This window comes from Typopeltis vanoorti, chromosome 14 (assembly GCF_054136105.1).
Source record: "Typopeltis vanoorti isolate ZY-2024b chromosome 14, IOZ_Tvanoo_1.0, whole genome shotgun sequence".
Lineage (NCBI taxonomy): Eukaryota > Metazoa > Arthropoda > Arachnida > Uropygi > Thelyphonidae > Typopeltis > Typopeltis vanoorti.
The window spans coordinates 59,426,972-59,453,994 of NC_143562.1; the positions used below are offsets into that span (position 1 = coordinate 59,426,972).

At 35.6% G+C, this 27,023-nt stretch overlaps 2 protein-coding genes across 2 annotated transcripts in view; one reads left to right on the top strand and one right to left on the bottom strand.

Annotated features, from left to right (window-relative positions):
- LOC150099518 (uncharacterized) overlaps nt 1–2,386 on the bottom strand; it is a 160,837-nt gene extending 158,451 nt beyond the window's left edge. Inside the window, exon 1 of the mRNA XM_090403831.1 lies at nt 2,185–2,386. Within this exon, the coding sequence (XP_090259957.1) occupies nt 2,185–2,270 (86 nt within the window). The 5' untranslated portion in view covers nt 2,271–2,386. The remainder of the gene's footprint in view (nt 1–2,184) is intronic.
- Nucleotides 2,387–19,245: 16,859 nt separating this feature from the next.
- The window catches only part of LOC150099519 (cilia-and flagella-associated protein 96-like), a 69,901-nt gene continuing 62,123 nt past the window's right edge, over nt 19,246–27,023 (top strand). The window contains exons 1-2 of the mRNA XM_090404527.1: nt 19,246–19,354; nt 25,207–25,423. Of these exons, the coding sequence (XP_090260653.1) occupies nt 19,264–19,354; nt 25,207–25,423 (308 nt within the window). The 5' untranslated portion in view covers nt 19,246–19,263. The remainder of the gene's footprint in view (nt 19,355–25,206; nt 25,424–27,023) is intronic.

Genomic DNA, 27,023 nt, shown 5'->3' on the forward strand with positions numbered 1-27,023 from the left:
ATTGTTCTCATGGTCTAACTTATATCATAATGCATGATATTAAATTTTTGGAAAGTGTTTGTGCATGGTGGATGCCTAGAGAACTCAGCCCTGAGAACAAAATGAACCAAATGGGTCTGGCCTTGCAACATCTCTTCAGCTATGCAGAGAAAGGAAAAGAAATGCTAAACATGACTGTTACAGGGGTGAATCATGGATTTCAGCACTACCAACCCACATTGAAGTATGCGTTAACAAAATGGAAACAATACACTTATGGCATTGGTGTGAAAACTTATGCTTACAGTATTTTGAAATTCCCAGGTAATATTGCTGGCCCATTTTCAGAAGCATAGTGAAAAATTGTGAATGCCACATAATACTGTGAAATTTAATAGAAGCTTTGGGATGTAATTCATTGCATATGTCCAAGCCTAATGACAACAGTAGTAGGCCTGCATAACAATGTGAACTGTTATGCATTGCAATTCAATAACTTCAGTGAGAACTCCTTTAACATTCACCTTACAGCCCTGACCTCGCCTGAAGTAACTTTACCAATTTGGCCCACTGAAACAGTATTTTGATGGAAAGGTTTCACTGAACATTAGGGAGTTGGAAATGAGTACTGAGTTGGTTGAGACAACACATGTAAAAGAATTCTATGCTGCTGATTTTGACATACTAATAAAACAATGGATCCCACCCCTGCCATTTTCCATTTGCCAGCCTGGTTGGCAGAGTGGTTAGCATACCTGCTCTCCAACCAGCAGGCTGCAGATTTGAATCGCACTGTGGGCATGGATGTGTGTGATTGTCTATAGCTGGAAGATGAATGTCATCGCCTGGTGTGAGACCACCACCCCTCTTATTAGAGGACTGAAGTGGCTTGAAAAAAGTTCCATGTTTCACCTCTATAGCTAGGCTTACAGACTATGTAAAAAAATATATGAAATGATAACTAAATAAATGGAAGATAAATATTTCACATCTGATGTCTGTAGACACCATATGGTCACTCCTGTACCTCACCGGGTTTTGGGAGTGAAATCTTCTGCTAGAATAAGTGGTAGGGTTGCAGATTCCCTTTCCACACAGTTTGTAGGAAAATCACAAATATCCATGCCTACGGCGGGATTTGAACCCACTCACAGTACCAGGGGCGAATTCTCCATGCTTGCTGCGCAAGCTCATTAATTGAGAAAGTAATATTTATTTGTTAATAAATGCATGCATTTATACAGGCTTTTATTATTGTAGACAGAAGATGTCTTAAGCTTGCACGGCAATAAGTGAGCTTTGCGTTGTGTATCGAAGGCCGATGCTTGCTCATCTAGTAAAAGCTATCTTGGCTTGCTCGGTTGTAGGAACTTCCAGGTCCTTGCAGCAGCAGCACTGTGATTTCACCTTGTCTCACACTGTTGCTTAAACACGGGCCATATGCAGTCAATGTAGCTCTAGCCAGTGAGCTTCAGCCAGCCTTTACAAGTGTGCTTGTTGCTTGGGAAAATTAAGTTACAACCAACTTTTTATGACGATGTTATTGACCAGTTCATAAAGAAGAACCGTAGGGTAGAATTTGTATTCAAGTAGCTAAACTGAAAAAGATAGAATATCATTTGTAAAATAAATGTTGTATTTGCATGAGTAAATGTACATAAATTTCTAAATATATAGTTTTAAATGGTCAGTAATTCATTATTCTGCTAATCAGACTCCAATCACACCTCTCACTCCCTGAATGATAACAAAAGCAAGCATGAATTTCAGGAACAGCATTCGCCCCTGCACAGTACAAAATGTACTATAGGTTTACAAATAATCTTTCGTGGGTTGGGAGCAACATAAAAAAAAAAGTTTACAAATGTTGAAAGGGTTTCTGTGAAGAAATAAATGTTTTTCTGAAGTTCGTATATCTGTTTTTATTTTATTTTTTATTTAGTCAGTGAGTTGTAACTCACTGACTTCGCTGATTTTCTTTTAAATTAATCGTCATTTAACATATCACAGTCATCCCATAGTAGCACAGCAAAAGCATCTTGTGCTCATGATACATAATACCCGAACCACTGGTGTTACAATCGCATATCCAAATTTAGGGTTTCATTAAACTAAACCAAACTTTTGACTTCTTCAGTTTGGTAATAAACACAAATTTTGTATAACTTGAACTATTTCTAAAAAACTGCAGCAGACACTACTTACACCAACTTACGACGTAACGAGGTATGAGGAGCACGTTGTGGAATGTACGTTAGTGTCCGAAGTCTTCCGCTTCTGGTAGAAGGCATACCTACATATACTGAAATTCATACCAAATCCTAAAAACTATGAGTTAAGCTACAACTGTTATAACACTTTCAAAACAAATAATAAGAAAACGTGCCAAATATTCCCACACCGGACAAATGTTTATGTTTACAGTAGTGACTACAAGACTCCCTCTAACGTACCAAATTGTTACTACTTTGCAAAATTCAATTTCTCTCATCAAACGGACAAACACAGTAGACTATTACCCAGAATTAAGGAATTAAAGTTTCGAATAAAATTTATTGCATATTCTTAACAGAAATTTTAATTACTTTAAAATTTCAATAGTAGCAATCATATCGCAATTATTATGCTATCTAATTGGCCGATCTAATTTGGCAAACAACTTGGCAAGCGCAAACCTTTTTTTTGTTTCCGTGTGCAAATATTTCTCTAATCCGGAGTAACTGAAGAGTTCAGGAGTCCACAATGTTGGAGGTTACCGGTCTACAAATTCATACCTTGAATACAAGCAGTCTCAAAATTTATTCTGTGTACAACTCTCCAAACAAACAGATTTCTACTTCGGATCTCTGACAATTACTTGATATCAAAGAAGCAGTGATAATGGCTAGTAATAGTGATAATAACTTCAACTCAAAACAATTTGCTTGCAATAGCAGAGTCACTAAGCAAAATGGTAGGATTCTAATTGATTTTGTTATTAAAAGGAATATTGTCGTTGCAGGTCCGCTTGCACCTACACACATTATGGAACGATTAGGTGACCAGATGTTCTAGACATAGTCATCCTCAAAAATGTACCTTACCAATATCAAATAAAGGCAGTTGATGATCTTAGCACGGACCACCACCCAGTTATACTCTAACTGGCTGTTGTCACAGGTGACACTATGATTAATCCAATCATCACAAACTGGGCTCAACTACCTATAACAATTACAAACTTTATTGGTCCCGTACCATCTATATCATCGAAAGATGAAATCGAAACTGCTGTTCTAAACTTAGGAAAGCAAATACTATCGCGCATCGCATCAGTCATGTCTGTTAAAACCTGTAGAAAACCCAACCAGCTCCGGGAGGGAATTTCATAAATAAAAGACTACGTTTTGCACCCCATATATTTTATATTCACTCATTCTTCCATTCCGGTATCAGGCCTAGTGGCCTGTTACGTTCTCTTCCCATCTTTTCAATGGCTGTCCTTTATTCCTTCTCCCTTGAAGTCGATATCTCTGTATATCCCTGGGTAGTCTTTCTTCACTCATTATTTCTGTACATTGTCTCTAAAAAGATCGATGTAGTCTAAAACAGATATCACCTCAAGCTATTTCTTTTTAAGTCTAGTCCAGTGGTTCCTAAACTTTTTCGATTCTTGGCTCACCTGCTGAATCCAGGTTTTCCCAAGGCACCCTATGTCAAATTCTAAGAAGTACACTTTGAGAAATAGCGAATAATTTTTTTAATTAAGGGGTTAGGTAAAAATAAATAAAACACGTATTTAAGATCACAAAAAAAAGTAATTGAACAAATTCAACTAATTATCATTAGTAGGATGGATGAGCCTGTTGATCACTACACATTTTCTCAAATCTTGGAATCAAACTGGATGCAGCCACCCTCATTTCCTTCTCCACATTGATTTTCGCGCGATACTTCGTTTTTATTACAGCGACCGCCGAAAATCTTGTTTTGAGCCTTAGCACCAGAAGTGATACTTTTACAAAAGAGAAGGTCTTCTACAATGTTATTACCATCTATAAACCGTACATAGCAAATCAAGTGAGCGTCATTATTATTATCTGTGGCCTCATCCACCCAAATTCCTTCCCTTTTATTTTTTCAATTAATTGATCATTGAGGTGCTCCGCTATGTGCTGTAGTGCTGTATTCTGCGACTTATGGTGCTATTGGTCAAAGGCACTTTTGAAAGCAGCTTCCCAGCAGACTCACCAATCATAATGTTCACCATATCTGCAGCAGCCGGTAGAATGAGTTCTTCTGCGATGGTATGAGGCTTCTTATATTTTGCGATTCTATATGCCACCTTGTAAGATGCTAGCAAAGCATTGCTTAGTATTGACACCTGCTTATAAAAACTACCTTTTTGTTGATTTAACTCTTTTAACTTTCTGGTAAAGTAGTCACGAGAGATACTAACCATGCTGGGATGATTGGTTTCTAAATGGCGTTTCAACTTAGTAGCATGCACTCTGGTGCCAAAACTGTCATACACAGTACACACTGTGGCCTCCCTTCACCATTGACTTCTGTCAACGTAAAACCAAAGTCCAAATAACTGTCTTCATATTTTCGATATTTACGCTTCGTCACACTCTTGCCACTATTTGACGGTGTGCCCTCTTTATTTTCTCTCTCACAAAGCTTATTACTACTTAGTAAAAATCGACCCATTTTTAAAAATACATACGAGAAGAAATACTTCAAAAACTTCATTTGAGTAAATCACAACAATATTCAGTTGATACAATCTCCGAAAACTAATTCAACACTAAGACCGCGCGAAACTGACAGCTATTATATACGAACACAAAGTCCTGAGAAAGTTCGAGAAACTACTAAAACAATCGAGAAACTTAATTATTGTAGAGCGCCATCTAGTAACGATTTGTAGAGGCTTCTGCAAACAGTTATTACTAAGACTCTAAATAGCTATTTAGAGCAGGGATACACAGACCGCGGCCCTCCGTTGATTTGCTGGCGGCCCGCCTCACCGTGTATTATTTTAACTTTAACAAGTGACACGATAGGTAATTTTTAAAAATGGTACATGCACAAAGCAAAGAAGCTGTGACGTCAAATATATATATATTTTTATTTAAGGGATCTGCACTATGAATAGCTGGAACATTCACCCTATTCCCAGATTAGGCTCTCTCTGACTTCTATCTCTTACCAAAACTAAAACCAACACGAGATGATTTCAGCAGTAGAGAGGTATTTTGCAGAATTTACTGAGAACCACTACAGGGATAATGGCGCTGAAGCATCGCTAGAATAAATTTATTAGTCTTAAGGTAGATTATATTGAAAAATAAAATAATTTTGAAATTATAAATTCGGTTTTTCATTGTTAGGGCGAGAACCTTTCAGACCACTCTCATATATATCACTTTTGATAGCTGTTCGCAGCCTCCTTCCCTCTTATCCAGATAAGCAGTGTGTGATATCCATTCTCATTTGTAATAAATTGAGTAACACAGTTTCATGAGGTATTCAGTCAAATACTTTTGCAAAATTCAGCAGAATCATCTTGTAACCATTTCCTTTATCCAACTCAGTTGTTACCCTATTATGAAAAGTTAGTAAATTACTAAGGCATGACGACCCCTTACAAAGCAATGTTGTCCCTCTTCGAGGGACAACATAGCTTTGGAACATTTTGTTTTAGTTTTCTTTTGGGATATTTTTGCAGTTTACTTTTACCACCACTCCTAATATACCAATTGGTCTATAATTTGCAAATGCAGTCTTAGAACCTCCGTTATCAAAGGAATTATTTTGCCCTCTTTCAAATCTCTTGGAACTCTACCAGAACTGAAACATAAAGAGCCTAGGCAGAGGTGCTGTCTTTTCCCTTGCACATTCTCACAAAACACAAACTGATATACCATGTAGTCTCACAGCTGTACAAGGTTTATTCAAAAAAAACCAAACTTTTGCTATAAAGACTTTATTGCTCATTTTACAACATTTTAAACACTATCTCCTTCAAAGTAGTCCCTTCTACTGGCGATACACCATTCCCAATTTCTTCCATTGCTGGAATGCTTCCTTGAACACACTTTCTGTGATCTCGTGCAGTTCTCTTATTGCATTTTCCTGAATCTCCTCTATGGTTTGAAATCGAAGTCCTTTCAAAGTGGTTTAAAGTTTTGGAAATAGAAAAAAGTCTGCTGGAACTAAATCTGGAGAAAAGGATGGATTGGGCACAATGCGTCAGCCAGCGAGTTGTCTTGGTGCAACATCCAAGTCTGGTTTTTCTGGCCTCTTCCTGCGCACAACATCCCTCAAACGCGCTAAACTTCCTAGTACAACTCTTTGTTTACCATCTGACCACGTGGTACAAATTCATATTGAACAATGCCTTTCCAATCAAAAAAACACAACCAACATCACTTTGATCTTTGACCGACTCATCCGTGCTTTTTTCGGTCGAGGAGACTGCGTTTGGCTCATACAGTCCTCCCTGTATGCTTGGTTAAGCAATTGAAATGTCTCTGTAAAATTTTTACCAAGTTTGCAGCAAAATGTTACACACACACACATGTTGTTCTTCAAGCTCTTTCATTGTCACTTTGTCACTACTCAGACGAACAGCTTGTGCACGTGCTCACTTTAGCAGATGTAACTCAACGATGCTCACAGAAGGACGAGACAAATGGCAATTTGTTGTCAAAATCTGCCGCTAGGTGCGTTCAGTAGCCGCATCACGCTCTCTGTGCAGGTTGATCTGCTATTTCAAAAGTTTGGTCTTTTTTTGAACACGCATCATAATTACATTGAGATTTTGCAATATCCCAAGCTCATAAATATATTCACCTCTGTTCCCACATTAGTCTCGTTACCATACGTCACAGCAGTAACCTCATTTGGATGATATACCCTTGCAAAATTGCCACTCAGTAACTGAACTATTTTATTTCCTTCTGTCACCTCGTGACCATCAGCACTCATTAAGGTTATTCTTCCGGAGTCATTCTTCCTCTTACTTGCCACATAGCGAAAGAACTCTGTGGGATTTCCTTTGACCTGCTTGACTAGTTTCTTACGTAATCTGATTTTGATTTGCCATGCTGGTCATCTTTCTTGTCTGATCCTTGTACAGTTCATAAGCTTGCTGGTCATATTTTTTCTCACAACAATTTCTTTTTCTTTTTCTTTCTTTCTTTTTTTGTAGCTCATACTTAATGATATTACTCATCCATTTGACTCATACATAATTTAATATAAATTAAATTATAGGTATACAATTTAATATAACTTCCTCTAGATGTTCTGGCATTATTATACAGAAACTGCAGCATCTCTTTAGGTTCCAAACCACCCTTACTTCCTGAATTTACTGCTTTATACAATATTTTTCTTAAGAGACTAAATTCTGCACATTTCAATCCTCACACTCATTCGTTCATGGGTTCCTTCACACACATTCACTTGAGTCTTCCCTAATTGCTTAAGTTTTCCTGAATTTGCCCTTCAGCATGCTCAGTGAACAAAGCTCTCTAGACACCTAACACCAAAACCGTTTAGGTGCATTCCATCAGTATTAATTATATAAATCCTCCTTTCCATCAATCTCAGACCATAGGTTTACAAAATTTACATCATTCCTTCTGCCTCCTCCTCTTCCTCCCGCTCAATTTGCCTCTATCATAGCGTGGCAGGGGATTTCCAATCTTCACCTTCTCGCTCTTCTATTTTGCTTCTTCCAACAGCTCATTCATATCCTCCGTCTTAGAATACTTTCACCTCTGACATCATTAATGTCAACCAAGACAGTTACCCTTACCTTTCTTCATCCATGATTAATATAATTAATTTTTGTGGGAAACATGATTTTTGTTATTCTTTCATTAAGATCTCTTCTGATCATAGATTCTCCATGCATACTTTTCTCCTTAACTTGTTTTTCTTGTTTATTCACATGATTTTAATTCTTACCTTGGACGACCCGTTTCTTTCTCTTCTCACCCTGCTAATCTCTAGTTACTTCTGTAACTTTTTGATTTCGCGCTTGTCCTCCGAACGATAACATGCAAACTCTCTATTTCCTTATTTAGGTCCATTTTGTTCCTATATTTCTAATAGCATTTTCCATTCTAGCGTCGATATTCCCTACTCTACTAATATTTGCTTTGTTTTCTTCACCCAACTGGCACCTACTCTCGAAATACTTGAATGATTTATATTTCAGTTGGATCAGTTCAATACTCTAATGATGATGATGATGATGATTTGTCCCTTCAGTCGTTTCCGACCCTAGGTGACTTTGTATGCTTGCACACAAAGTGTTCTTGGTGAGATTTTTACAGGGCAGTTTACCATTGCTTCTCCAATTCCTCACTTTCATCCGGTCTCTGGACTGTCATATGGCCGGAACGTATTCATGATTGTAATCCATGTGTGTTCAAGGGGCTGGTTTGCCTGTTCTTGGGGGGGGGGGGACGAAAAACCCGAGTTTCCGAGTGAAAAAACCCTATCTCCGTATGAAACCAGCTAACTCACATTTAGTCGAAAGAGACCAAATAACGGTTCCTTAGGTCACTGAAAGGAATCGAACGAAGGTCTTTTCGACCAAAGGGCTTTGTCTATACTGACTGAGCTACGGAAGCTCCGTACTTTAATTAGAATCTCTTATGGTTATCTAGTTCCAGGTAATAATATTACGATTTATAGCAGTTATTCGAAAATTGTTAAAACGAGATAAGTAGTAGAAAAAATATCAGAAACATAAAATGTGGAAAAGCAGCTGGAGTAGATGATATATAAAAGTTTTACAATGGTAGCATGATTGGAGTAAAGATCTCATAACCACAAATCTACAAAAAAAGGAAAATAAAATTAAATATAACAATCGCAGAGGAATTTCCCTACTGCATCTTTCAAGTAAGATTTATACAAGTAGAAGAAGTTTCAAAGTTTGAGGAAGGAAAACATGGGATGAATAAGTTGGATTTAGGCCAAACAGAAGTTGTCAGCGATCGGATTTTTTTTTTTTAAATATTTTAAGATAAACAGGCTAAAAATCACTTCATTAGAACAAGGATCTGCATTTACATTTTGTTGATCTTATGATGTAAATTGGATATTATAAAAAGCAGTATACAGTTTACAATTTAAGTTGAAGGTCAGAAGTTGAAATTGAAAGAAATAGAAGAATATGGTTTGATTTAGAATCGGGAAATCAGATGTAAAATCAGAGGTATCTCCATTAAAAAAAAAGAAACAACTGTGGAGGGAATTTAAAGAGAAAGGTGACCTGCAGGCACGCGAACGGTATAAAATGCAAGCCAGAAGGGTAACGAGTGTGGTAAAAAAAGCGAAAGTGGATTCTGAAAGGAAACTAGCTATGCAAGCTAAAGAGAATCCCAAACAGTTCTTTCAATAAGCTGCAAGCAAAAAAAAAAAAAAAAAAAAAACTGTACATGGCAGAATGATTTTAAGGAATGACGATGGTAAGGAGGTCACTGAATCAGTCGATATAGTGGAATTACTGAGCGAGCACTTTGCAAGAGTATATCATCCAGATGGTGACATTAAAAAATGAAGGAACCATTAGTTTATAGGGGAATTGTGATGAATGAAGTGGAGGTGAATAGTCTATTACAGAACTTTAATGTGAATACATCTGTGGGATTGGATGGTATACCGGCATGGGTCTTACGTGAAGCGGCTAAAGAATTATCAGTGCCCTTAACCATGTTGTTTAATCTGAGTCAAGGTGTGGAAAGAGGGGAAAATAGTTCCACTGCATAAAGGAAGATCCAAGACTACTGTTGCAAATTACCGAGCGATCAGGAATCGTTGTCAAGGTCTTGGAGAAAGTAGTCAAGGGAAAAATACAGGAATGGATTGATGAAAATGAGATACTGTACGGAGGATAGCATGGCTTTGTGAAGGGTAGATCATGCCTCAGTAACTTGCTCAAGTTTTATAACACAGTGACGGTTGAACTGGATAAGGGTAATGGGTTTACAGTGATACTGCTGGACCTGGCCAAGGCATTTGACAGGATACCACATGAAATCCTAATCCGTAAAGTACAACATATGAGAATGGATATAGGGTTGGTGAGATGGATAGGTGGGTGGTTGATGGAGAGATATCAGAGAATACTTTATTCAGGAGTAGAGTCCAAAAGACAGTTTGTGACCAGTGGTGTGCCACAGGGTTCTGTTCTTGGACCACTGCTGTTTAATTTGTTCATTAACGATATAGGGAAGGATCTAAGAGGAACAGTTCATTTGTTCTCTGATGATGCAAAGTTGGGTGGGGCAATAGTGAATGCAGAATATGTCAGAATCTTGCAGGACAACTTGGAGAGATTGGAGTTCTGGGCTAAGGAGAATGGATGTCAATTTAATGTGACAAAATGTAAGGTTATGCATTTTGGGGTGAAACGATTAGCAGCAGTATACCACATTGGTGGAACTGTACTCCAGGAGATTGATGAGGCCAGGGACTTGGGAGTGTTGGTGGATAGGGAGATGAAGTTTAGGGGGAGCACATTGCAAAAGTGGCTAAATCAGCTCATCAACTCACTTGGTTGTTGAAAAATACTTTGACGAGCAAAGACAAGCAAGTTATTGTATCTCTATACCGAGCCTTGATAAGACCTCATTTCGACTACTGTACCCAGATTTGGTCACCTAGGTTTCTTCTTGATGGGAAGGAGGTGGAGAGGATCCAGAGGCGAGTGACCAAGATGATAGCAACTCTAGGGAATGAACCTTATGAGAACAGGTTGAAGATTTGTGGGTTGCAGAAATTAGTTGATAGGCGGAAAAGGGGAGATATGATTGAGACATTCAAATTGCTAAAGGGTTTCTATAGGATTAATTCAGAGGATATTTTTGAAATCAGAACTGGTGGTGGGAGAATTAGGGGTTACTTATGGAAGCTGGGCAAGAGTGTGGTTAGCAAGGGTGTTAGAGCTGGGTTCTTTACTTTTAGAGTAGTAAATGAGTGGAATAATCTTCCAGAGTCTGTTGTAGGTGCTATGACGGTGAGTGAGTTCAAGGCAAGGTATGATAGATAGAGAATGTTGTATAGTTGTGTGGACATGATGTTTAGGGCCTCCCTCGATGAGTCTAAGGGCTCCCTGGAGTTGCCCGTAATAATAATAATAATAATAATAATAATAATAATAATAATAATAATAATAATAATAATAATAATAATAAGTATTATTTTTTTCATGTATATAGCTCATTTTATGAAGGAAAGTGATATTAAACCGATGCACTCTAACAAAATTCAAGATATTTAGCTCTATTCTTTACTGCATGTAGATAATCTAGTACTTATAATGAAGCAGGGGAAGTTTTTAGTATTATTTAACTAAGCAGAATAACTCTAATATTTGGTATGAAAATCTGTAATAAAAAATAACAGTATGAAAATAGGTGGGATGGAAAACATCAGCTGTATTAAAATTGGGAATTAATAGGACAAGTAAAGTAGAGTATTTCACATTAACTTTAAACAAGACATTAAATATGGAAAGAGAACAGTATATGCAACGTCAATATAGTGGGTAGCCAAATGAAAAAAAAAATATATATATATGGTATACGAAAGAAAGTAGTCAAAATACTAAACTAGTATCATATATGACAGTATTCGAGTCAGTTTTAACTTATTCATTTGAGATTCATAATGTACCAGTTGTACATTATATTTCACAAGAAATTATATTCTTGTTTATTCCTTTGCCCAATAGTAAGCAATCAAAGTTTGCTCGTGAGGCATCTTTATGGCTAGACGACTTGTACAAAGAAGCTGTTGACTTCACATCAATTGCCTCAGTATCCCATAAAGTTTTGATGTGAAGTCTATATACGAGTGTGCTACTCATGAAGATACTCCAAGCACACTTTGTTTGCTTCCACCTGGTGTTACAGCTGTTAGGAATAACGCAATTATTCAAAGATTAGAGATCTCAGATATGTAAGTTCCGAGACAAATTAGGGAAGCGAACGGATGGATCCAGAGGAAGTTCTTAAAATTGAGAAATGAGATGTTCGTGTAGACTTTATTTTAATAAAGCTGGTTGAAAATAGCATGCTAAAAAGCTCAATGCCATTCAGTGTTCATCATCATGTGAAGTGAAATGAAAAATTAATTGTTTCACAATTAACTTTGTAAAATTATTAAAATATTATTATTTAAAATCACATATTTCTATAAAATCGACAAGATGGAAACAATGCATCTAATTTTGTAGAGAAAATATACCAATATCCCATTTTAATGTAATGATAATGAAACTTTAATAATTAGGTATGTTCAGTGGTGTGTTGGGACCGGCTCGTGCAGCGGGTTGTTAAAATGTTTCAAATTTAGCGAGCCGGTTGTTAATGTTTTAAAGTCGGGAGAGCCGGTTATTAAAATTCTTTATGAAAGGATAGATGATGAATGGTGGTATATACTTTTTCTCGCAAATATTTTGAAATTGTATAATAAACACTTACATTATTATTATTATTATTATTATTATTATTATTATTATTATTATTATTATTATTATTATTATTATCATCATCATCATCATCAAAAATAAATAAGGCTAGTTCAGAAGCCTTAAGGTATCAGCCCTACCACTGAACTATTCCATCGTCAGGCTAGTCCCCTGACATGGAGAACATAATCCTACTTGCGACAGAAAAAGATAATCGGATTGAATCTATGGGAAACGACCCTGGAATGGAAAAGGTAAAACAAAAATGGAAACGACAAAATATAATACACATAGCAAACTGGAATGTAAGAGGAATATCATATAAAGAAATAGAATTAGACCAGTTATTAAATGAAAGAAATTTTAAAATAGCAGTAATAACTGAAACAAAAAAGAAATTAAAAGGAACTATGAGAACCGAAAATTTTAACGTGATATACAATGGAGTCGACAGAGACCAAAGAGCACAAGCAGGAGTCATGATTTGGATTCATAACTCCCTTTCAAAACAGTTAAAACATTATAAATTATGGAATGAAAGAGTAATAGAAGATAGAATAAAAATAGATAGAGGCTATTTAACAATAATAAAAATAAATAAAAATGATTACATAATTTTAGCAGGAGACTTAAATGCAAGAATTGGAAACACTAAAATTAACGATAATATAGGAATACATGGAGAACACACTCTAAACAGAAATGGTAAAAAATTGATTGACTTTGTGGTTTATAATAACCTAAAAATAATGAATTCCTTCTATAAACATAAAGACATACATAAATATACTTGGGCAGCAAGAGGATGGAAATCAATATTAGATTACTTCATATTAAATGAAAATACATCAAAATTTTCACTAGATGTTTGTTCACAGAGGATATGAAATAAGCAGTGACCACTTCCTTGTTAAAATAAAATTAAGATTGCCACCTAAATGGCTACAAGAAACAAGAACAGAAAGAAAAATTGAAACATTTGTTTATAAAACTAGACTATTGAATGACACAAATGTACAATGGCTATATGAACAAAGAATTAACCAATATCTAGATAAAATAAAACAAAACGAAGAAATAGAAACAGAATGGCTTAATATAAAAACGATACTAAATGCAGCAGCAAATTAAAGCTTAGGAAAGACCAAAAAATTCAATAAAAGAAAAAAACTGAAGCTCTGGGATGATACAATCAAAGAAATAATCAAAAAGAAAAAAGAAGCCTATCACAAATAGTTAAGCAGTAAAAGATTAGAAGATGAAATAGAATATAAAAGAATAAGAGCCATAACTAAAAGAGAAGTCAGAAAAAGACATAGAGAATCATGGAATAAATTTGTTTCTAATTTAGAACATGATTTATATAAAATAAGACCCAATGTATATAAGATTTTGAAACACTTAAATGCAGATACCAAAGAAAACATAAAATTAAACACTGAATTGAAATTAGAAGAATTTCTAAATTACTACACAGAACTGTCTTCTTCTTCTTCTTCTTCTTCTCTTCCGTCTAAGGGTTGAGTCTTCTCTTGAGCAGGATCTTCCAGCCTTCTCTATTCCTTGCTGTTCGAAAAAGTTCCTTATATGTTCTGCATCCCGAGATGTTCTTTATTAATTTCAGCCAGGTAATTCTTGGTCTTCCAGGTCTTCTTTTTTCAGTTGGAAAAGTATTGATTAGGACGTTAGGTAGTCTGTCTGCATCCATGCGTACACTGTGTCCAAACCATCTCAGTTGTTGTTTTCTAATTTTTTCTATTATTGTCTTTTTATACAATAGTTCTTGTCTGACTGTGATGTTTGTTTTCTTTTCTATCCAACTTGTTCTATTTATTTTTCTTAAGCCACAGAACTGTGGACAGACAAATATTTTAACTGGCAAACAATTAACGAAAATGAAAAGGAAATAACTGAAGAGGAATTAGAAATCAGCCTGAAAAAAACAAGAAATGGAAAATCACCTGGAGAAGATAAGCTAGGTTCAGAACTATATAAATACGCAGGAACAAGATTCAAAGAAAGAACCTTATTATTTTTAAATAAAATTTACTCAACTGGTATCCCCCCAATAGAATGGAAAAAACCAATTGTGATTCCTGTCTTTAAGAAAGGTAATAGAGATGACCCTAAAAACTATAGAGGTATCAGTATACTAAATTCCTGTTACAAAATATATAGCAGAATCTTAAATAACAAACTAATGAAATATTCCGAAAACTTTATTCTAGAAGTACAGAATGGATTTAGAAAAGGACGATCATGTATAGACCTGGCCTTTTGCCTAAAATTAATAATAGAGAAAAGAAGAGAATATAATTTAGAAACACATATTGCATTTATTGACTTTGAAAAAGCATTTGACAAAGTTAAAAGAAACATATTATTTAACATATTAAAAGAAAGACAAATACCAAATAATATCCTAAAAGCTATCACAAGTATATATGAAAATAATCAAATACAAATAAGATTAAATCACGAGCTATCATATATGAGAGAGATAAACAAAGGAGTCCGACAGGGATGTCCCCTCTCAGCAACTCTTTTTAATATCTACTTAAATGAAATAATAATAAAATGGAGTAAAAATTTACATCAAGGAATTAAACTTTCTCCTAGTTAACTTAAACACTCTCCTCTTTGCCGACGACCAAATAATAATTACAAATTCTGAAGATAACTTACAGAAAGTTATTTTAGATCTAAATGAGATATCCAAAGATTATGGTATGATAATATCAACGGAAAAATCAAAAACTATGGCCTTTAAAGGACAAGATCCAGCAAGAACTAAAATAGTAATAGATAACAAGATCTTAGAACAGGCGAATTCATTTAACTACCTAGGATGTATGATCACATATGAAAATGAAAAAGATATAAATGTAAAAATTGCAAAATATTTAAAAATAACAGGTGTAATTAACTCTATATTTAAACCAAACCTAGTTCAAAAACAAACCAGGCTAAAAGTATACAATACATTAGCCCTACCGGTCTTAATGTATGGAAGCGAAATCTGGACAATAAAACAAAAAGACAAATAAAGATTAACAACAGCAGAAATGAAGTTAATGAGAAAAACTGCAAAGTATACCCTATTTGATCACAAAAGAAACGAAGATATTATGAAAGAATTAAACCAAGAACCAGTAATAGAAAAAAATTAAAAAAATATAAACATAAATGGATTGAACACGTTCAAAGAATGAAAACAGAAAGATTACCAAAACAAGCCTTAAAGTACGAGCCATTAGGAAAAAGAAAACGAGGACGTCCTCTTAAACGATTCAACGATGACTTCTAAGGCCGGAACAGGCCATACTAGGCCTAAATCCTTGATACGCATGATGATGATGATGATCAAAAATAAATGCATAAAGCAGAATTCACAAAACACAAACTCATTTTACGAACTGGAATTTGGAAAGGATTTTATTTACTAAACAATGCCTGTATTCATTAAAACACAAACACGTTATCAAAACTCCCGAACTGGGTATTTGAATAAACAATAATGCCTTATTTTTCGGCGAATTTCCAAGATCTTGCAACATTAAGTTCTTGGAAATGCCACATTGTTGCACTATCGATAAATACAAAAATTCGTCGCGACGACTTACAGTCTCTGATCATTTGATCGACTACGAGTGGTAATATTAGTGTTACATTTTTTTTTTTTGTTCAGGATTTCATTTGATAATAGGTAAGTTGTAGGTAATATAGGAAAATCTTCTTTAATATATGTTTTTATTTCGGTTTTTTCTTTTTTTTAATAATTAAAATAATTTTAATCAGGGTTAGAGTTTTGCGGTCGAAAAAAGCGGATAGCCGTTAGTTGAAAAAATGAAATAGAACGAAACTTCTTAAACATTAAAAGGACAAAATTTGAAGAAGCAGAAACAAAGACATCTGAAGATACAATAGAACTTTGTGAAGAATCAAATTTTTCATAAAGCGAGCCGGTTGTTAATAATTTACCAACACAACACTGGGTATGTTACCGTCCTCTTCATCCTTATTAGCCTATTAAGCCCAAAGCTTGATATGGGCAAGCAGTGCGACTTTTAATAAACTCTTTTATAAGATAAGAGACAGTTGATTCTGTCAGCAAGTCGATTATATCTGTAAACGTGTGTTTTCTCTGGTCGGTAATCTGTTTTACAGGATGAAAAACCAGAGTTTCTCTGTTGTTTTTTTTTAATCAACAGGTAAATCACTAGGGAGGTGATTTGCCTCGGTTGTCTCTTCAGTAATTGGTGGAGAACGCTGATTCCAAGAAGTAACTCTTATTTTTAAATAATACTACAAATGTATCACGGTGTGACGGTGTGTGTGTGTGTGTGTGTGCGTGCGTGCGCGCGTGTGATCTAGAAATGTGGACGGATAGAAGTTGAAGGCCAGACTGAGACTGTAGTTTGGGCAAGAAGAACGGTTTTGCATTTAACCGTGCCGAACCTGTAATTATATTAATTCATGTTTTTTAACGAGCGCCAGTTGAAATATGACATTTTTTAAACCTTCAACTTATTTGCCATACTTGAAGATCAAATCTGGAACAGTATTCAAAGGTTTTGTGGAGCGTGAGATCAGGGCCCTCATTTCCATAACGAATCTTACAGTTAGTTGTTTAGAGCAGGGTTTGGATTCGAAGCGCGGTAACAGTAATAATCAGACCATTCAAAATAAGACGAGGACACTAAAGTCATCCCGTGTTGAACGAGTCAAGTTTTCCAGAGGGCATGAACCCGAGAATCGTTAGGAAAATAACTTTTGTGTGTGTGGGGGGGGGGGGGGGGTTAAACATAGAAATTGCAATAGTATAAGTCATCTAAGAAGAGAGCAGATTACTTTGGCAATCAAATCACTTCGCCATCTTTAATATTAAAATCCGTAAGGAACTCACTCTTTATATAACGAGACTTCAGAAAATCAAGATTCTGAGATGAATAATCAAAGAGCTAGAGTGGTTATGAAATTTGAGGAGGATAACCGCAAAAGTATGCATAAAACTCGCATATATTGTGTGCCAGAGTAGATAATACAGAGTGCATTCTAGGTTTCACTATCAATGATTATCATAAGCATCAAGGGAGAAGAGTACAGCAGGCAAACGCCATCTAGTTGTCCTTAAACCCTAACTCCAGATATTATCTGGAGTTAGGTTTAAGGACAATAATTTAAGGACTTAGAAATCCTAATTTCTAGGAGAAATATCTTACTTTCATTATAAATTAATAAAATAAATCCAAGACAGAGCTCCTTTAGTCCGTCTTAATTCATCAGCTTTCAGTCATAGTGAGCTCAAGTTATCAATGAACCAAGAATTTCAGAGTATGAGAAAAAATATGACAGAAAACATCCACCATCTCTTAGACCAAAATCCTAACACTCATATTATTAACACCTTTTATTACTCGTATATCATATTAAAAATATCCATGAGATCCACACAGAAAAGGTTGTTTTTTTCCTTTTTCTTTTCTATTCTTTTTTTTTTTTTTTTTTTTGAGCAGCTGAAGGTTAGAGTCTTAGGGGAAAACAGAGTGAGTGAGATCGTTCCAAACAACAGCGATAAGATCGAATTGAAAAAAAGGGAGCAGAACAGAAATTGGTTTGGCAATTTGGAGTTGGGCTGTAAACAGGTGTTGACCAGAAGCTGCTGGTCATCACCCATTTACAGTGTGTCTCAGCAGAGGTCACTGTTGAATTACAGTGACCTCTTTCAGCAGAGCACTCTTGTAAAAATATCTGAAGAACTGGCAGAGCTTGTGTAGCTCAGTGGAAGTGGCGTTTGTACTTCACAGCGCTTGACCGCACGAAGATTTGGGTTCAAGTCTAGTCGCTGACTAGAGGAACATTTTCTAAACTTCTTTTCGACCGGTTCCCGAGTTAGTCGATCTCTGGGACTGGTAAACGGGTTTTTCTTCCGAAAACTCGGGTTTTTCGTCCCGTATACCCAAGAAAATCGATCGTCGAACCCACACTATTTTTAGACATTAAAAATATTGTGTTAGGGACCACGAATGGCGGCACTTGTTAGCCGCCTCTTCACTGAGTGGCGATTAACTTAGTGATAGCCTTGGGCCTGCTATCTCTGATTGGCTGCCAGTGGAGATTGAACTGCCTCCACTCAGTGTCCAAAAGTTAAATAGGGCTAAAACGGCTTCACCTACTCCCTATATGAAAATAAAAGGCGTTAGCTGTTTTTTTTTTTTTTTCTGGCATAGGGTGTAAACTGAAGAGAAATGGATTAGAGTGAATCAGAAAAAGAGAGGGGCGGACCGATCTTCAGTAAACCATATTACTCTCTTCTGAATAGCGTCGACAATCTTAGAGAGGATTTTGGTGCACAATCCCAAATATGTGAGCAGTATTCCATTGTTGGGTACATTGAGATTTCTACAGAATTAGTAGTTGTACTCTACAGGTGAGAAGTAGTACTTTGAGCATACAAGAACACCAATTTTTTGTTTTGTTTTGTTTTGTTAATTTGAATCGACAACAGTGCATTTAATTCAATTGTTTCAATAATCGCATGTAACATCAACATCTAGTTGTATATTCGACATCATGAAATACGAGAGCATCACGTGTCACGATGTATGAATGCCATTCAATTTTCAAATTCGGTAGCAAAAGGATTCCGGTAGCTTTTTCGCTACAGCGTGAATTATTTCATATAAAAAACTGCATTTAATACAGTTGTTTAATAGCAGCTGTAGTAAATGTACTTTGCAAATAAAATTATCATTTTTAAGATCTGTTTTTCAGGTAAATTTTGATATCGCAAAACCAGAAAAATGACGGAAGGCAAAACAGATATGGAGAAGCTCGGCATATTCCAGGAGATGAGCTACCTCCATGGGGCTAGATACACCTGGCCAAAAGGAGGTTAGATTTTTTTTCTCTATTTTATTTTTTGTTAGTATTACTAGTAGCATATTAGTACGAAACCTGCTTTAATTCATAGGAGCATTACATTGTTTTCTCATGTCAAAATACGACTACTACCACGAATAATAATAATAATAATAATAATAATAATAATCCTCTTTAATGACGTAACTGTTAAGGGAATCAATTAAAGTTTATTAGAATTAAGACGAGTTTTTCCGGTGACACACACACACACACACACACACACACACACACACACACACACACACACACACACACACACACACACAAAATCGTAGTCATGCTTTTTTTTTTTTTAACTGTCTTCACAAAGTAGTCAGTGAGAAAAGGAAACTTCGTACATATCGATGAAACTGTGCCGGATATAAAAAAAAGAAAAGAAAAGAAAAGAGAGAGAGAGAGAGAGAGAGAGACAGATTTCTAACATTACAAGACTTGTTATAAAAATAATAAAGTGTTGCGCTCATTATTATTAAGGAAAATAAGGAAGAATATCTTCCTTATTTTCCTTAATAATAATACATTTCACGCGAAACGTTGCAAAGCCTAAGGCACATCAATGCGATGCAATGCGCAAGTGGGTTAGGTATATATATATATATATATATATATATATATATATAAACCGCCTGTTTATTATATGTGTCTTTCGAAATAGCTGGAAGTTGTACTCTGGCAATCTTTGGGAAGATTGCCAGACTATTGCTCTAAAGAACAGAGATAGATGGAAGAGAAGAACAAGAAGTTAATTTCTGTAAGTTTGAAGCTGAACAGTGCATCCATATTAACTAGAAGAAGTCATTAATATCTTTACAGACTTAAACGATGGCGGACAGTGTAGTAGAATAGGTCTATGAACCTATAGAAAAACATAAAACAGAAAAGAACATCTCGGAGAAAGTGATTGGAGTCTGTGAGAGAAAGAGGTCGTCTATTAACTTCAGTGCCATCTCCTGGATGTTATCAAATACATGGAAGATTTTTCGTGCATGAGACCAAAGAAGAATACTGTATTCTAAGGTTGGACGAATTTTGGATTTATATATCATAGCATTAGAAGTTTCAGAGATGAGAAGTAACGCCTTGAGCGAGAAAAAAAAAGAAAGAAAAAAAAAGATGCCTGATTTTTCGGAAGAGACTGAAAGGCCTGTAAATGTGAAGTGCTTGTCTAGGAAGAGAAATCTGGTATTTTTTGGAGTTATGAATATCATCAAAGGTATGGAAGAATAAAATGGGACCTTTTTTGTGAGGAGTAAGACAGGAATATGTGTTTTGGTAGCGCTGAAGTTCACAATGTTGGAACATGGCAAAGAGATTAGTACTTAGAGAATTTATTATATTTATTTATATTTATTGCAGAAGTCGATCTTGTTTAAAAATTAGTGGACGCCACTGCTCTACAAGATTCGTCAGAACTCTTAAAAAAAGGCGGAGCTACGGAAGGCTTTGCTTGGCTACGAGAAGTTATATCACGGCAATTTAGTGGTCCATTCTGGGCCATATGCCATCATTTACGAAATTACCATTTGCTAGCCATACATTTATATTTGTTTTTACTCTGAAGAAGCCATATCATTTGTAGTGAAACTAGTCGTTCACTTTATACTATTCTGCCATCATTATTAAAAGCAGATAAGTTAATTTAACGAAAATTTGAACATTATATATTACGCAAACTAAAAGTTTTGTTTTCTGTTTGCATTTCATAAAATATGTAAATTGCATTTGAAATGCAATTTATGTAATTGCATTTCATAAAATATGTCGCTTGGTATTCGATCATGCGTTTCATAAGATATGTCGAACTTATTTTATGGAATGCGTGATCGGATAAGTGATTAAAAAAACGTATTAATCCATTTCAGTTATTTTAATAACATTTTAAGACTAAAATCTATCAGTTTATTTCTCCTTTGGTATGTAAGTCTCTCTCTGTCAAAAATGTTATTATATAATCGCTTTACAGATGGATTTTAAGATCCTTAGTAAACTTTATTAAGATATTCTAATGTTTGTTTAAATCCGATATGTCATTGTTAGGAATGAAATACACTTTACTGAATTCTGAGATTACATTTATACTTGATTGAAGTGTGTTGTTCTGGCTGAAATAAAAATTTGCTGCAGTTCACTTTTTGTCTATGCTATTAGCTATTTTGTTTTGTTCTTAACTATCTATTCACAGGGTATCCAAACTCATGCGATAGCACAAAGTAGACAAAAGAGACAAGTTTTGGAGTTTAATCTCCTTCCGAATAAGCCGTTTCTGCTGCACTTTGCTTCTTTGTCTCCGCCACTGATGAAAACGTTTATTGAAAATTACTGTCAAGATGTGACCAAGTATCTTCGTCAAAGTTTGTTTATTGGTCATGGAAGTCTTAATTCTAACGTGCAACCGGATACAATATGTTCAGCGGGGGGGGGGGGGGGATGTGAAAAAATGTGAACTGCACATTTTTTCCCACTCATTTAGTGGAAAAAAAAAGTTTCGCGAACAGAAACATGCAGTCAACTCTTTCGAATATTCCAAAAGCTGTTGTGGCGTATTGTATTTGGTGAAAATTTATGGACTACTTAAAAAGTCTATGCTTCGTAAAGAAGCATTCACTTTTCTTACCTTTTTTTTTTTTTCGGACGCTTCCTGTGAAGAGCTTCACATAAATATCTCAACATAACATATGAAAATACATTAATACTCGACTTTACGACTTCGCTTTATGACGATCCATATGACGCTTTTAAATTATGACCACTGCCCATTTACGATGCCGCATTCGCTCATACGACGATTTTAGCGACATGATGCTGCCGTTAATCAAACGATACGCAGTATTCCAAACTCTCTTTATTTACTTTTTTTTTTTGGTGTTTTTGTGGTTCGTTATGAATTATAAACTGTTTATAACTATTATTTTATTTTATTGTTGTTAATAATGGTATGTGCGAAGTAAGCCTTACTTCGCACATACTGTTACAGTTGTTAAAAACAAAAATGAAGTGAAAAATTCTACACTAGTTAATACTACAGTTGTCTGTAAGCGTAGTGTTATTGCCGAAATGGGAAAAACTTCTAATGGTGTAGATCGATGACCAACAGATTGCCGTGTCTTCTTATGTCAGCTACGCAAACAAAAAATTTAGTATAATTTTCACAAATGAAAAAGTCATTCCGAGTAGCATACTAAATTTTTTGTTTGCGTAGCTGACATAAATAAATGCTTTATTTACATCATTCACGCACATATATGATTGCTTTAAAAACGTTTCTAAACTATTATATGCATCTACAAGTGCGTGTGTGGTGGTGGTGGGGGGGGTGAGAACAGCGATCCGCTTCACGACGAAATTCTCTATACGACGTTGGTCTGAAACCTAACGTGTGGTATGACCGGGGCGTGTCTGCATATAAATAAATACATAAACATTAACATTATTTCTGTTATCTCTTGATGCTCCTCCTTTTTTTGATTGTGTGTCGAGGAGAAGAGCGCGGACTCTTTCCCTCTTATGAGTGTTGCTTAGTTTAAGGATTGTATCGTGAAACCACATCTCACTGCTTCAATAATGTTATTATTATTATTATTATTATTATTATTATTATCATCATTATGTGGTTATTTGATGCATTCATAAACAAACCACAGGCCGTCGACAAACCCGTTTTTAACTCGTTGTTTCTCTATTAGCAGAGGTGATAGTAGTGTTAGCTAGAGCTTTTGCAACCCCCCCCCTCTCAATACACACCAAAAATACTACAAAAAAGTCAAAAGGACGTATAGGGAAATAAATTAAAAACGCTATGTTTATTTTTGAAGTAAAATTTTAATTCCAACATTCTAAAATGTTATTTTTCTTGCTTTTCTGTTAGCAAAATCGTCGATTTCATCACTCAGTTGCTGTTTTATAGACAGTATAGCAAGATTTCTTAAACGCCAAAAAAGTGCAGCCGGGGAGGACCCCCCCCCCCCTCCTCCCTAGCCATGCCGCTGGGTGACAGAAACTTTAATGTAATGTGCACCTTGTGTTCAAGTCATTGATTAAAAATGACTCGCACATGACTACATGCACAACCTCTTTTGCTATCTTGAGTACAGTCAATAATTTCGAACTGAGTTGTTCACATTCTAGAGTTTGGTAATCTCTCGATGCTGATGGTTGTCCAGAACAAAAACACAATAACTTTTAAGTGAGATACTTCCTTTTATAAATCGATAGAATCACTCAAAATGTAATATAAACCACTACGTTTTAGCTCAAACCGTTTAAACTTTATTGATTCAAACAGCACACTGAAACTACTCAACGATCCCTGAACAAAGCTGGTATTAAACACATAATGATGCATGGGAATCTAAAAACGAATAATTTAACAACCGCTTTGGTTAAGATCCATTTAGAATAATTTAACAACCGCTTTGGTTAAGATCCATTTAGCCTGTGAAAGTGGATTTTACACCCATAGCGCTAAGCCGCCCGAAGAAAGTTGTTCTGAGTTCGAATCTAGTCGCCGACTAGAGAACTTTTTATAAACCTTTTTTCGACCGGTTCTCGAATTAGTCTTGAGTTTTCGTTCTTTAAACAGAAGGAAATCGACCGTAGAATCCACACTATTTCAGACAAATATGCATTGTGTTAGAGACCATGAGATGGCTACACTCGTCTGCCTCCATCATCAGATGCTACTCAAATTGATAATTAACGATAATTTTGGGCCAGCTTTATCTGATTAGCTAACGGTGGAAATTGATCGTCACTCAGCCACCAAAAGTTAGTAATGATCAAACGTCCTCGCCTACTCCTTGTAGGGAACAAAAGGAGTTTGCGGATTTATTTATTTATTTTTATTTACTATATTGGTTAAATGTCTGTGTAGTTCAATGGAAGTGGCGTGTGCCATCCACGGCTCATAACAGCACAAAGGAAAAGCGCCAAAAGAAGTTCTGTTCTAGCCGCCGACTGGGGTACTTTTTTTTTCGATCGGTTCCCGAGTTAGTTGATCTCTGGTGCACACAAGCGGGTTTTTCTCTCACGAAAAAGTTTTTCGTCCCGTAAACTCAAGAAGAAAATCAACCGGAGAATCCACACTATTTTCAAACAGTAAAAAAAAAAAAAAAAGAAAAAAGAAAAAAGAAAAAAGAATTAGGGACCACGAGATGGCGGCACTTGTCAGCTGCATCTCTTCACTGGTGTCATGTGTAATTAGTAATAGTTATGGGCCAGTTATCTCTGATTGGCTAACAGTGGAGAGTGAATTGCCCACTCAGTCTCCAGAAAGCTAGATAGGGCTAAAACAGCTTCATCTACTCCCTATAGGGAAAGAATAAATAAAAGGCGTTAGCTGATTTTTTACATTGGTTCAATAATTAAATATTTGTACCAATACACATAAAAATCCCATTATATTAATATTTAGAAAGGATAGGATTGTTGTTTAATTATGATGATGATGAACAGCCTATTTTTCTATCCACTGCAGGGTGAAGGCTTCTCCCGTTGAGGGAGGTTTGGGTCTATTACTCCCATGGTGACCCAATCCATATTGGGAGAGTGTATCTATATTTGGGTGAAGGAATGTATGAAGGTAGAAGAGAATCACAAACATTCATGCCTACGCGGGATTGGCTGGAGAGCGAATACGCTAACCACTCGGCCAACCAGGCCAGCGTTGTTTAATTATAATACAAATTAAAAAGTTTGAAATAAATGGTATCAGGGAAAGGTTTTCATTTTACACTGATAATTTTTTCAGATAAAAAATAATAAATTATAATAGCCATTTCTCTCTTTACTTATGTTATCTTATATTGTTTATGTATGTATTTCAGGTTTTAGAGAGGGAGCCACCAAAGGGATGCAGATGTATGGACCGGGATTTAAGCAAAAAGCAGCAACAAACGATGGCTATTTTGAAAAGTTCTCTCGTGTGTTTGAGGGAGAAGCTTATACGGATATGATAAGACAGCGTCGACTTGACAGACTTCACGCATTACAAAAAAAAATTGTTCAAGATCCTTTCTGGCCGTCAGCCCCAACAAAAAAGCAGTAAGTGCTTAGCAGATGAAAAATATAATGTTCAAAATAATGCTAAAGGTTTATTTTTTCCATTATTTAACAAACTGTATGCAGCTTGTGATCGGCCTTTAATAGAAACATTTTCATTTGTGATGAAAACACTGATTAAATAAAAAAAAGAGGGGGGGGGGTTTAACATAACATCCAAACGTTTGTGACATTTATCCACGTCAAACTTGTAGAATATAATCAGGGCCGGTGGAAGCGGGCATGCAGAGCATGCGGGCGTCGCCACGAAGGGGGAGCCACCACCGGGGCACGGTTAATAAGTTCATTTTTAGGAAACAAAATTTTTATCATAAAAACAAAAAAATTCTTAGAATGATCAATATTAAAATAAATAAGGCCGGATACACCGAATAAAAATTTAAAAAAAAAATGTATATTGCCGCCTCTTTGATCAGCCGGCTGTTTACAATTTTGCAGCGAGAGCGGGCTAAACTTGCATGCAGAATGTTGTGTCTACTGCAGTCTATCTAAAGTGAAACGGTTTTTATGCGCAGAAACGAATTTTTGCACAAAACATTTGTTGCTAGTTAGCCAGTCATAGGGTACGCATCTCAGTAGGCTACTGACAGCAGCGCAGTGCGGACTATTATTTCGTCTCTGTGTCGTGTTGTGTAATAATTTCTTGTGGGTATAAAATAGAAATGGAATCAAAAATTAAGAAAAAAGTTATCCGGTGCACAAAATCGTAAGCGTCATGCTGAGAAAGAAACAAACTGGGGCTCTGAATAAATTTGTTAAAATATGATGCAGATTGTAACCAACTCGATACATCAGAAATCAGAGGTGAAGAACCGTGCATATCATCCAGTTTTCATGAAAGTACTATTGCAACTATTGAGCAAGATAACAAGACGTATGATTTTAGCGAAAAACAGTTAGGAGAAGATTTAGTTGTAGTTGACCACGAAACTAACACATTGTTAGTCTCTGTAAATTTAGAAGATCCAGGTGAATGGGGAATTGATGAAATTGATGAAAAATTACGAGTTGTTTTAATTGAAATGGGGCCTGTTCAAAAGAAAAATATAATATATCCCAGAGATGCATGGTCGTAAATTTGGCGACACGTATTATAATAGAAAAATGGAAAACGGGGAGCTCTTGCCAAGAACATGGCTCATTTATTCCGAAACTTTAAATGCTGTTTTTTGCTTTTGTTGCAATCGTTTTGCACCTACTGAATCAAGTAGTCTTGTAGAAGGTTATAACGATTTGAGAAATGTAAGTACAACTTTGCATAGACATGAGACTAGTTTAATTCGCATGAAAAATTTCTTAAAATGGAAGGAACTTAATAAAAATTTAATAATCAAAATAATCAAAACTACTATTGATTGCCAGACTGAAAGCATGTATGAAATGGAAAAGAAACATTCGACGAGTGTTTTAGAACGCTTGATTGAAATTATAAAATTCCTTGGTAGCCAAACTTTAGCTTTTCGCGGATCATCTGATAAATTATATAAAAGGAATAACGGCATTTTTTTTTTTTAAATTAGTCGGACTGTTTGCCAAGTTTGATCCCGTTATGGTAAAATCATGTTGAAAGGGCGCTACATCA